A 13,117-nucleotide genomic window follows, 5' to 3' on the forward strand; every position below is an offset into this window, starting at 1 on the left:
TTTGAAGTCACTCCTACCAGAGCGTGTTCCCTCAGGCAGAAGTGCGCACTGTAGCCTGCCATTCACATTTAAAGGGTTGCTGATGGCAGAAACTGTGGATCGACCAAGGACGGACCTTTGAAATCAGCTTTTGTGTAAAATGTGTTTTTGAATTAGTTTCTTTTTTTTTCATGCATGGATGACACCTGAACAAAAAGTTGGCACCTGCAGGAGACTCATTTGCGTAAAGGACCGAGTCTGAATCATGTATTGCGCAGAATCTCTGCTCATTTAGGATTCATTTACACGAGAGGAGCGCATCTCCATCTCACAGGATGCGAGTGGCGCGCTGAATGTTATTGCATGGTTTTGGCCAGGGGGGTACCAAACTTGCGTAAAGAGCCTAATTCTGCACGTGTATTGATCGCCTGTCACAAGTAGGAGATTGATACAATGTCAGCCATAAGGAGGAAATTTGGAGAGGACTACCAGGTGGTAAACACCAACCGGGGCATGACTTTTTCCGCCCCGGTGAAGAGAAAGAGGCAGCGGTTTGTGGAGAAGAACGGCCGCTGTAACGTCCAGCACGGTAACCTTGGCGGAGAGACCAGCCGGTACATCTCCGACCTCTTCACCACGCTGGTGGATCTCAAGTGGCGCTGGAACCTGCTCATCTTCATCCTCACTTACACAGTTGCATGGCTCGTCATGGCTTCAATGTGGTGGGTGATCGCTTACATCCGCGGCGACCTGAGCCACGGCGGCCACGACTCGTCCTACACCCCGTGCGTCGCCAACGTGTACAACTTTCCCTCCGCGTTCCTGTTTTTCATCGAGACAGAGGCGACCATCGGCTACGGCTACCGCTACATCACGGAGAAGTGCCCGGAAGGTATCATCCTCTTCCTCTTTCAGTCGCTGCTGGGGTCCATCGTGGACGCGTTCCTCATCGGCTGCATGTTCATCAAGATGTCGCAGCCCAAGAAGCGCGCGGAGACGCTGATGTTCAGCCAGGACGCGGTGATTTCGCAGCGGGACGGGAAGTTGTGTCTCATGTTCCGAGTGGGGAACCTGCGGAACAGCCATATGGTGTCCGCGCAGATCAGGTGCAAACTCATCAAGGTAGGCTACAGGTTATACAGCGGAGGAGCGCAATGTCTCCAAAACCATTAAACAAGTAGGCGCACTTTGGCACAGTGAGCATCTGCCTCCTTCTTCATCTCAACTCTACAAATGCCATTATCAAGCCTGCGACTAATTGACAGTCTCTTCATTTGTTCTGAAATTGCTCATTATGTTTTATGAGTGCTTTCCAAGTCATGCATTGAATTCCCATTCATCTCCAGAATTGATTGCATTCCCTGAGGGTCTCTGTGATTTGTAGAGAGGCCATGGTTTTAACATGAGGCTCCAACATCAGATGTATTTTAATAAGTGACCATTTACATTTACCCCCTGCAGCACTGTGGGATTTATCAGGAGTCTTCTGTTTCTTTCTGCTCTCCTCCCTCTTAATCTCTGAGCTGCTGAGTGTGTTGCCTGGTACACTCAGGGTCATCACAAACTAACCCCCCCCCCCCCCCCCTCCAGTCAGCAGAATCGCTGTCAATAGGCTGTATATCTGAGTTCAGGCTCTGTTTCAACTGTCCACAGATGAGATGAATGGTCCCCCAGGGGACAGTAGGTGCGAAATTACGCTTATTGAATAAAAGATCTATTGAACCAATTCTTATACTTAGTGGAAAAAATTAGGTAAAGACTGTGTTTCCTGAGGCTACTCTCACCTAAAGACAAAAATACCACTAATCTGAAGCGCTGGGTGCTCCATAAGACAGTATATATACACCTATACATACGTATAATCTTTTTTTTATGAAGAAGTCCTGCATTCACTTTCTGTAGCAGACTTCAACACATCTCATACACACAGTCCAAACACTGGTAGATATCTGAAAGCTCTGTTGTGACAGGGAGAGTTAGTTTTGCTTATGTCGTCTCTGCGGAGTAGTCTGATGATCTCAAGATGACACTTTACTTTGCAGGGTTCTTGCTCTCTGGTGGTTCTCAAGGGAGAACCATCATTAAGCTCCCAGTAGGCCTATGTTAGTATCACCATGACTGCATTAATATGGTCACACTTAATGCTTTGTGCTGCACCCTGATTTTATCCAAGCATATAATTTCATTTAAAGTATCATTTTCTGTCCAGTGTCGGACATTTTTTCTTTTGATTAGGATGAAAATAAACTGAAATGGTACCCAGCAGAGAAATAAAAGTGACTCAGTTTAACACATTAAAAGCTGTGATTAAATAACTTATTATCTCTAATGTTTTAGCCCTCTCTAGGACGATTTTCATTTCATTTCATTATCATTTGCTTTTTAATTAATAGCCCAGAAAGGCAAAGAAAAAATATGTTCTGCCTTGCAATTAACAGCAAGGCAGAAATGCAATATCATCAACTTTTCTCCTGCCACAGAGAACAGTAGTTTCATTCAGGCAATTTAATATTCTGTTATAGTTTTCTGTAACTTCTACTGCTTTCATCCTATTAATTCAAAACGACTGAAAGCAGTTGGATGTCCACCCATGGGGCACGCTGTCATGTTTGAGCTCGGTCAGATTTGTCTGCACATGATGTTGCCTCAGTAGAATTACCTCTTTTTTTTAAGGCACATGGGACCACTTCAGATTTATTATTAAAGAAGAATTGTTGGGATAGTTTAAATTATGTTCTCTGTTTGATACCGTAACACAGTACAACTACTTTTAGCTGAAATTTGATTTGCACCTAATCAGCTCTCATTCATAACTTTTAAAGCAGAACATGGTGCCACAACTGCTACAATACTGCTCCATATCAGACACATTAAGGAGAACCAGCAGAGTACATTACCTAATCTTTACCTCTAAGGTCTTTTTTAATGAATCGGCCTGAGTGTAACATAATTACTGCAAACCTAAATACAGTGGGAACATTTACTGTTTGAATTGCTTTCACCCATCTTTTTTTATTTTATTTTCAGTCCTTGGCTTTCTATCAGAGATCAATTGATTCGATTTAGGTGATGATCCTGATCTGGGATTTCTGCCAGTAAATAATTATCTTTTAAATGAGCATTAAATTATCTTTTAAGCCAGAGCTATTCATGTGTTGGTCGAAGGTCAGACATCCAGGACTTTCCTAATTGGCTGCTAAGGAGCATCACATTCAGTGGCATCAGTCATACCCAGAGGACAAACAGTAACCAACCAAAACATGCTCTCCGAGTTCACTTTTATCCACTGCAGTTTCTGATGTTCGCTGCAGGATAATATCTTGAAACAGATGTAGTGATTTGTCATATTTGGATTGTTGATTAAATGTGCAGGATACCACTGTAGCATTGCCGCTGAATGGAGCGTTGCAATATGTCTTTTAATCTATATTAAAATTGACATTGTAGAGCCCATAAAACTATGCCATCGTGGTGTCAAACTGTACAGTGTACAATGGGGTACTGTAGAATAAATTGACTCTACATCACCCGGTAGTACTATACCTGCACTGTAGAAACAACACCGTGACTCGTGTTCAGGTAACACACAGCTCAAGGTCACTGTCAGATGGGTTGCCCATAAAGCTGACTGGAGAAATGAGGCATGCTGCAGTAAATCCTAATGATGGAGCTGTGTAAACGCACTGTGGCATGGCACCTGCTATCAATTGTCAGGGATACTCAGGGATAGGTGTGGGCTGTAAATTCTTATGGGACCTGGATACTCTGGATTTTGGCAAAGATTAAAGTTTGTCAGGTTCTTGATCAGCACTTGTGTTATTTACAAATCATTAAGCAGGGATGCAGCTATCTTTTGCAAATTTTAAAACAGCAGCTTGCATAAAATAGATGGCATGAACGTAATAAGCAACTCAAGCACATTATACTGGTGCATTTTAACTCTTTTCAACTTTATTTTGTTCACAACTGTATATACTTATCCAGGAGGTAGTGAGAGACCATAGGCATTATTTTTCCATTGGCTATCATTAGTGTCAACCTTATTATTAGTTGTTATTATTAGTAGTTTTCCAAAAGATTGTTGCTCGAAATATTTTATAAGACAAAAAACCCACCAATCAAAAGGTTCTGCTGTTACCTTGTGATTGGTGGGGTTTTTCCCCCACTGTGTTTACATGTGACAGTGGGGCTGTTTGCTTACATGAATTTTACCAGTTGAAGGTCTGAGAGTAGAGTGAAGTTGGAGCAGCTGCTGGTTCTGGAAGGGTTTTTCTCCAGTCTTAATTCCCATTACAAACAGTATCCTCACTGTCGCTTAATATGGAAGCACTGTACTCTCATGAATGGTGTAACAACCACATTGGTTTATATTATGGTCCCCAGTTTTATATATTTGAACTTTGTTTCTGAGAAATCATCTTTTGTCCATCAATTTGGTCCAGTATGAATACTACAATACACATGAGCCTTGGCCACTGTTACTATGGCGAAAGTCAGATGTATGAATCTGAGCGGTAGCAAATTCAAATTCAATGCTTTGTTGTTGAATCTGTGAAGAAAAAATGCTGCCATAATTGATGAATTCATCCAATTTTGACCGAGAATCCAAAAGTGAATTGATTAAAGCTGCAGTTGTGCTGTTTTCTCGACAGATTCTTTAGCTTTCCTCAATCGATGGCATCACACATATCAGAAAGCCTTGTACCTTGAACTTTTTTTTCTCTTTTTTTTTTTTTTAAAGAACCAGATATTTTACATATCTAACACAACTGTCAAGATTGTCAATGTCAATAGCTCCTCACAACTCTATAACGTGTACAAGTGTGATCCCACACAACCGTCACGAAACCTTGCTGGAATGCAAGATCTTTCTAGTAATTCATACCTGCCAGGAGGGATCTTGTTAAAAAGAATGAATAAATAAAGGTACTTTTTGTCAAAACAAGGTAGTAGTCAAAGGAACAGGGACCCTGTTTCTGAATGTGAGTAGAAATTATTTTTAATGCAGTTAAACACACATTTTGTGTCAAGGGTAAAGAAGTTGCGAGTGCCTAGACTTGTTACACAATTTTTTGACTTACATACAGTTTTATTTTGGAACATTATCCCTTGGCAGGACTCTCACATTTCTCTATAACCATAATGTATATTAACTTAAAAAGATAACCTTGAATTCCCATTAATATTAATGCACCTTTCATTAATAAACCAATAGAATGTAGTGGTGCACTGACCCCTGCAGCACTAGCAGAATATGATTTTAAAACAGGGAAACATGTTTGCATCTGGTTTGGGGGGCAGCGCGGCAGAGGAAACCCACCCACACTCTAACAAGACAAAAAAAAAGTGCTCAGACAAGAGAGAAAGCAAGCAGCAGCAGCAATGTGGAAAACCGGAGCCAACAAAAAGACAGAGAAGCAGAGGGAGAGAGTGACAGCTGGGCGGTGCTCGTCAGTGTCAGCAGAAGCTCGTTGCAGTAGGTTGGTCCACAGCGGGAGACAAGTGATAAGGGCTAGTAGTAGCAGATAGACAGGCATGGATGCAGGGGTTTAGCTAGACAGGCAGGCAGACTTGTCAGCATGACTCGCAACATCTGCCACTGTCTAACTCTGAAGGACAAGCAGAAAGAGGAGAAGAAGGAGGTGAAGGGACAGATGAATTAGCTTTAATGGTGCTGTCAAAAGATTGGTAATATGGTAGAGCTCAAATGTGACGTCTGTGTGAGCTTTATGTTTGATGTCCAGCTTAAGCTTCAAAGTCTCCAGCTGGACACACACGGGCATAAGCACACACACATTGCACATGCATGGTTGTATTAAAGACACACAAACATACAAGTACATGTGTGCGCATGCGCACGCACACGCACGCGCACACACACACTTGTATAACTTTGTCTGTCGCTGTTTGTGTTTCTTTGCATCTCTCTCACATACACACCTGCACGCGGGCACACACACACACTGTCAACTGAGGAGGAAGTGAGTCACCAGGGATTGGGCCTGCTTTCACTCAACCAGAATCTCAGGTGGCTTGGTAAATTAAGCACTCCCTCTATATCAGGTCCTCTTACAAAGGCCATTAACTTTCCCCCTGTGAACACACAAGGCTTTCACCCTGTTAAAACCATTCAGTGTTCAGTGTCGAGCAGGTCTCTCCTTCCTTGGAAGAGGTATAATTTTGTTGTAACACCATGGTGGTAGTCAATGGAGCCATGAACGAATGGCCTAAATATGACTTCCCAGGAAATTGGTTTCCAATCTCACTGACTTGTAGGAGCATTGCTGACAAACGCAACACGTGCCTGCAGCATCTCAATGACAATTTACATTTTTAAATGATTGGGGGAAAGAAATGAATTAATATAAAGACATGGCAGGCTTTTAAAAATGATTTAATGTGCTTCTCTCACTTATAGTAGAAGGAGGAAGCTTTTCCTGAAGCAGAGATTAACAGCAATATGGAAAAATCAATTGAAAAATTATCACACTTGTATTTAAATAGTATTAAATTAAGAATTTTGCCTGTTTTGGACACTGCTGCAGGATGGGGCCAACAAGCTGATGAATTAATATTTAAATATAGATATAAACAGTTCACATATCAATGTAAGGAATAGCAGTGGCAACAAAATGACAAGAATACCCTGAACACATGTACTTTAAAGCACAGGCAGGTGGTGTGGCTTTTTAGTCTTTCTTCTGTTTATTTAAAAAAAATTTTTTGTCAGGCGTCCACACTTTTCAACAGTGTTTATCCTGATTTAACTTCAGTGGCCATGAGGCATAGGCTCCCTGGCTGCGTATTTCGGGAGCACCCATCATTTATACAGCATGATGGGTGACACGTTCCCTCACCGAGGCAAGCCAGAGATCTGTGGGCACAGACGTCTTCCTGTGAAATGTCACATCCCTCTGTCCTCAACATCACTCTGAATACAAATGGCAGTCTGTTTGCCATCTGTGGACCAAGTGGCTCCTCACTCAAAGGGCCAGAGAGACTACTCTGCATTCAAGTTAACATGAGGCGACAGGGAGAACTATTAGAATTGAGCCATTAAGGAATATAACTTAGTTAAGGTAATACATTTTATCTACTGGGACAGAGGATTTAATTTTCTCTCTTTTTTATGCTTTTTATTCACTCGTACTGATAGTGGAATTCATATAGGTTTCAGAGCCGTCTGATTGAAACAAACACATTTTTCTTTGTTAATCATTCATTCTTGACATACCAACTAGATTAACAGGTTTGCATTTGACAGGACAAGAGAATTTATAAGCTCTAAATTTCCTTTTTTCCACTTCCTTGAGCTTCCTTTCTAATTCCATGTTTTAATTTAACAGCTACTTTATTTGATTGAGCTCGGTTTCTGAAGAGCGAGCACTAGTGTCCTTTCCTTAATCTAATGATACTTGCCTTTGAGGACAGGCTTCTACAGAGAGTTTTTAAGTACTCTAATGTTCTGGCAATGAGGAGGCGTGTACAGAATAAATGATTAGGTCAAAGTGTCTTAAAATATAAATTGTAACCATGCTCATGTTGTCTGACAGAGATGTGAGGGAAGCGGGAGGCCACTGTTTTTCACACCCTTGCTCTCTCCTTTACACAGCATATTCACCAGTCAGTGCACAGAGTACAACATCAAGGTCCTGTGAAGTGTTGTTCCTCCCCTGGGTGTATTGTTCCGCTCTCTATCACTAAATGCCAAAAATATGTCCAAATGTTCCTTTTCAAATCAAAATCTACCCCTGCCTCTGCCTCTGCAACAAAAAACAAAAAACAGTTTTGTTGACTCATCCTGAGCTGAGAGAAAAAATAGATTTTTGGGGAGATTCAACCACCTCTTCTCATTTTACAAAACATGCAGGTGTGTCAGCAAACTCTAAAAAAATCCCACTAAAGCAGCTGTCACAGGAGTGTGTTTGGATGCCATCACATCAACATGAAATCCTAAGACCAAAGATAAAAACGTCTCCTTCTTCTTCTTCATCCCCTTCCTCTCCACGTGGGGATGATGTAAGAAATCCTGAACAGCTATGATCACTTCCAGTTTATAGGCTTTGTCCCGCCTGCTTTTCGGCCCTAAAATCAACTCCCGCCTAAAAGAGTTATTTATAAGTTTTGAAATTGCTACATAGCGTGAGCATTAACAGCTGTTTACTTAAGAGTCTTGCCAAGAGCCATTGTTGTGTTTTCATTGACCTCTGACTCGGTATCAGAAAATCAGAGTTTTTCCAGCCAAACCAGGGCTAGCTGATTAGCATGCAAACTTCAGTAGAAGAAAATAGGTGATAGAAATAGAAGTAAAACAAGAGTTAACATTGTTGCTCTCCACAAGTGGAGAAAGCTCTGGGCGAATAAAGGTTCAAGTTTGATGCTGAACAATTTTTCTAGACCAGTAAGTGAACAGCTGAAAATGTTAATGTTGATATGTAGCAAAATCAAAACTTACAAATAGCTCCTTTAACTCTCGACCCAACATCCCACTCCCATTTCACATGGAACCATATCGAATCACAGAACAAAATTACCATCTCAAAGTCATTTTCATGCACACTGCTTCAGTTACATTCCCATTAGGGTAACATCTGCAAAACATACATGCACACATATCTATATAGTAGCTGTAATGGGTACTGGATGAAAAATATCTATCAAAATGGCACAAATTATACAACAGAGATACATAAAATCTCTCCCTGCTGGCGAAGCAGGCCTCGTAGACTGCACACCAGCAAATCCTGTGGGTCATAAAAACCCTGCAAGATATAAAAAACAAGGCCTTGAATTTTTTGGAGGGACTCCATTCACTGGCTTGTTGATAATATTCATCCCTGCCGTCTGTCAGGACCACTTGCTTTGTTCACTATATTGTCAGACACCAGTGGTTGTGCTTTATACAGCTGAACCGACTGATCCTTAAAAAGGACAATTATGATTGTGCCGCTGGTCAGCTGCTGGTCAGAGAGGTCAGAAGCAAAGTGAGTTACACCTCTGTTTTGTTTTTACTCAAATGAATAATTTTCCCTTTGCAAAGGTTGACCTTGTGTCAAAACAAATAATAGCTGCAATAATTTAAATCTTATAAGCAACTGATTTGTATTTATTTATTTATTAGAAAAAAAAATGAACACAATTTTCCCTCTGAATTTGTGAACCCTAAAGTTTTTGAAACTGCACCACTTGAAGATACCTGCTGGGAAATTCAAAGAGGGGAATTTAAACCACATTACTACAGAAGCATGGAAATATTTCAGTGCTATAAATAAAGTGCTATTTAAATTCAAAATTAAGCGGTGGTTAAATGTCACAATTAGGCATTCACTTGCTAATACAATTATTATTTGCTTTCATAACCCTGTGCTCTGACCCCGCTGTAGAGGAGAAAAGTTGAAAGAATTATCCTGAGTCGTAAGTAAAAATGTAAATGCCCTGTTTGTTTGTTTTTCCAGTCCCGGCAGACACCTGAGGGTGAGTTCCTGCCCCTGGACCAGTGTGAACTGGACGTGGGATTTGGGACGGGGGCGGACCAGCTCTTCTTGGTGTCGCCTCTAACCATCTGCCACGAAATCAACACTAAGAGCCCATTCTTCGATCTGTCGCAGCGCTCTCTCATGAATGAGCAGTTTGAGATTGTTGTCATCCTAGAGGGCATTGTGGAAACCACTGGTTAGAGCTAATTATATTTTCTTACACCAATAGTGTGTTTAGTATCTATCTATCTATCTATCTGTATATACATACATACATGTATATGTATGTGTATATATATTTTACTTTGAATAAGCATTGTTTCATCATCATTTAGCCTGTGGCCTAGGCCATTTCTCAGTAATATTTAACAGAATATTTAATTTCATGGTCTTTAAATATTCAATAGCACAAGCTTTTCTCCATCTCTGTCATTTTTTTTTTTTTTATTTCTGTCTCCCTTTTCCCTGAAAGGAATTCACCACTTTTCTTTTCAGTTCCCTGTCTGGCTTTCTGCCCATTTTTATTTAATAACCCACTTTCTGAAGTAATATATCCTTTTTGTATTTTTCTTGTCTGTATTTGAAATATTCCTCAACAGCAATGTCTCTTCTTTCATTCATAGGTATGACATGTCAGGCGAGGACATCTTACACTGAGGATGAAGTCTTATGGGGTCATCGTTTCCTCCCTGTCATGTCACTGGAAGAGGGCTTCTTCAGAGTCGACTACTCCCAGTTCCACAACACCTTTGAGGTCCCTACACCACCCTACAGTGTCAAAGAGCAGGAGGAGAAGTCCTCACTGACGTCACCCAACCCTCTGCCTGTTGCACCCAACCCCTCCTCTCCTCTGCTGGGCAATGGCGGCCGTGGAGGCCGCAGGGAAAGACTCCTGTCAGCCGACTATGCAGATCACATAGAGGACCAACCTTCTAGACTGCCCAGCAAACTCCAACGCATGAGCTCCACCAAGGAGGAGCTCCTCTGGAGGGGGCTGAAGACAGGGCCAGCATTGCCAGGGGGGAAAGCCTCCAGCACAGGAGACTTGCCACTTAGTATTCAGAGGCTGAGGTCCAGCTCCATCCCAGCTGCAAGGCAGGGACATCCAGAGGAACAGGTCCAGCTGTTGTCCTTGGACGGAGATGCCGAGGAGGGTGAGCTGGAGAAACACAGAATGCCAGCAGCCAGTAGCACCATCTCTGCTCCAACCCCAACACCAATCCAGATCCCTTTGGTAGGGAGTCGGCCGGAGGACAACCTTCCCCCCAAACTGCGCAGAATGAATGCTGACCGCTGAATTCTGCAGTCTAGTTTTAAGACTAAAAAAAACATTTTGAAAATGAATCAGGCTTGATGGGCATTGTATATACATAAAGACTACTGTGATATAAGTTTTTTTTTTTTTTTTTTTGCAGATTTTGTCCAGTATTTTACATTTACTTACTTACTTAGGCTCTCTACTAGGTTGTCCATTGCCACAGATAGAAGGACAACACCAATAAGCCATCCATCCGCTCATACTGTGAGTCGTTTTTTGATAGATCACCATCTGTGCCCCCTACTGACTTTTAACACTTCTGCCCTTTTGCTTGTTTCTTTCACTTCTGTTCATGGAGTCGCATCAAAGACTTTATGAATATCTCATACAACACATTTTTTCATAAATAAGACTGACCTGAATTGACTTTTCACTAAACCCCTCCACCAAACAGTGATTGTCCAATCAAAGCATAGTGACCATAGGCCTGTCAAGTTCTGGATTTTCCCTCAATACTCAAGTGGTGCACATGGGGCTGTAGCAAGCGTGATAGTCATTTAAAGAGTTTGGATGGAAGTGTCTTTCTTTTAACTTTCAAAAACACAAGAGCAAAAAATTGTGAGCAAATGATTAAACTGTGTGTTTGACTGCTCTGAAGCAAACGTTTGCATGTCCTACTAAGAAGTCTACAACCTGCAGCGCTAACCAAACGCGACTTTCAAGGCCAAGGAGCTTGTAATTAACTACCTACTTTACAGTCGTTTCTACAGGTTACATTAAAAAAGAAGCCCAGTTCATGACTAACACATTCACTGTTAGTAATTTTTCACTGTGTGGGCATGGAAGCTGTCAGAGTTTAGGCTAATGTTAGCAACTGTTGCCTGCTCTTTATTTGATTTGGGAAATGTTACATACCATTAACCCGAGCCAGTCCTACTACCTATTGTTATGTTTCCCAAACACATTAGTATTCAATCTAAAGCCTTTTCTCTTCTAATAATAATAATCTTAAAAACTGAAAATATATTTTGTAAAAATAATAATTGGTAAGTGAGCTACGCAGTCAAACAGGGTTATGTAAGAACAAAATAAAACAGTGATGATCTCAAATCTTTCCTTCACACTTGAGTGACTAGTTCTACACAGCAACATGAGAACAAAGCTATTTTTTCTTTTATCACGCAATCATGTACAGTATATAGCCACCAAGTGTGTAGTTTTAAAAAGAGTTAGACAGAGTTTTCATGGAGCTAAAGTTTTGTAACTTATGTACAAAATCGACGGTTACTGGTTAGAAATGAGAAACCTGCTTTTGTCTACCTCTGTCTGAAATCAAAAACCCATTGTTTCTAAACTTACTGAGAAATGTGAGTGATAAAATACCTGTTATCACTGTAAACTGCATACATGCTGTGTGAGAACGAAAGCTTGGTAGGTATGGGGCTTAGCGAACGGTCAATCAACATGAATTGGGTGAAAAAAAATTCCTCAAAACTCTGGCACACAAGTCAGGTTGATACACTGTATTTGCTTATCACTTGTACTGATTATTTGTGTATTTGAATGCACATTTGAGTTGTATGTTTACAACTGTACAATTTTAACTATTTCTACCCTTTGGTGCAGTGTTTGCATTGGCATACGCATGGGTGACCAAATGTAATCACATGTCAATTTTGAACTACAGACTTTCTTTCATCATGAACTGATTTATTAAAATGTAAAACAAAAATCTGGGAATGCAGGGATGCTGACATCAGGGGACACATATTATTGCCAATATAAAGGTAAGATAAAACTTCATATTGCAACTACTAAATAATAAATTCTTTGAAATCACACCTGTGTCTATGTGTACAGAATTTCTTTCCATATGCTGCATCACATTTTCTGTGGGACTCCAGTTGTGTATGTGCTGACTGTCAACATTTCAACACCCAGAGGTATTTTAGCCGTCATTATGCATCAGTAGCTCATGTGTCGCCCACTGTGATGGTTTAACCAACACTCATCAATTATTAAAACCTTAAATGTGAGTGTGAGTAGCTTCTATTTTGAAGCAATTTACAAGAGGGCAAGAGTTCAGGGTAAAAGAAACTTAAAAATGTTAATTTACCAGGTTAACGTACGTACTCCTTCCTCTGCTCACTTAACGTCAAAGCGTTTAGCTTTCTCCTCTGAGCTATGATTTTGTTGTCTGGCTGTTTAGCAGGCTGCTCTGTGGCACTTCATTTTGTCTTGATTGTGCCTATCGAGGTGGAAATGCTCTAGAAAAGGGTAATTTTCCAGACATTACACATCTGAGGATGTCCAGAGCTAATTAGTCATACTGCGAAGAACAGCAGAAAACAGAAATTTGATTATGTAACTCATTGACAGTACAAAATGACCTCTGTCCAGCTTT

At 40.9% G+C, this 13,117-nt stretch overlaps 1 protein-coding gene across 1 annotated transcript; it reads left to right on the top strand.

The window, feature by feature from the left end:
• On the top strand, positions 1-12,552 carry LOC111648847 (G protein-activated inward rectifier potassium channel 1-like). Its single transcript, XM_023398577.2, has 3 exons — positions 1-1,101; positions 9,435-9,651; positions 10,079-12,552. Exons 1-3 carry the CDS (start codon positions 433-435, stop codon positions 10,750-10,752), a joined length of 1,560 nt encoding a protein of 519 aa, XP_023254345.1. The 5' UTR covers positions 1-432; the 3' UTR covers positions 10,753-12,552.
• Positions 12,553-13,117: the final 565 nt, after the last annotated feature.

The sequence above is a fragment of the Seriola lalandi genome, unplaced genomic scaffold (genome assembly GCF_002814215.2).
Source record: "Seriola lalandi dorsalis isolate HSWRI2012SDOR001 ecotype SW California unplaced genomic scaffold, Sedor1 jcf7180002049661, whole genome shotgun sequence".
Classification (NCBI taxonomy): domain Eukaryota; kingdom Metazoa; phylum Chordata; class Actinopteri; order Carangiformes; family Carangidae; genus Seriola; species Seriola lalandi.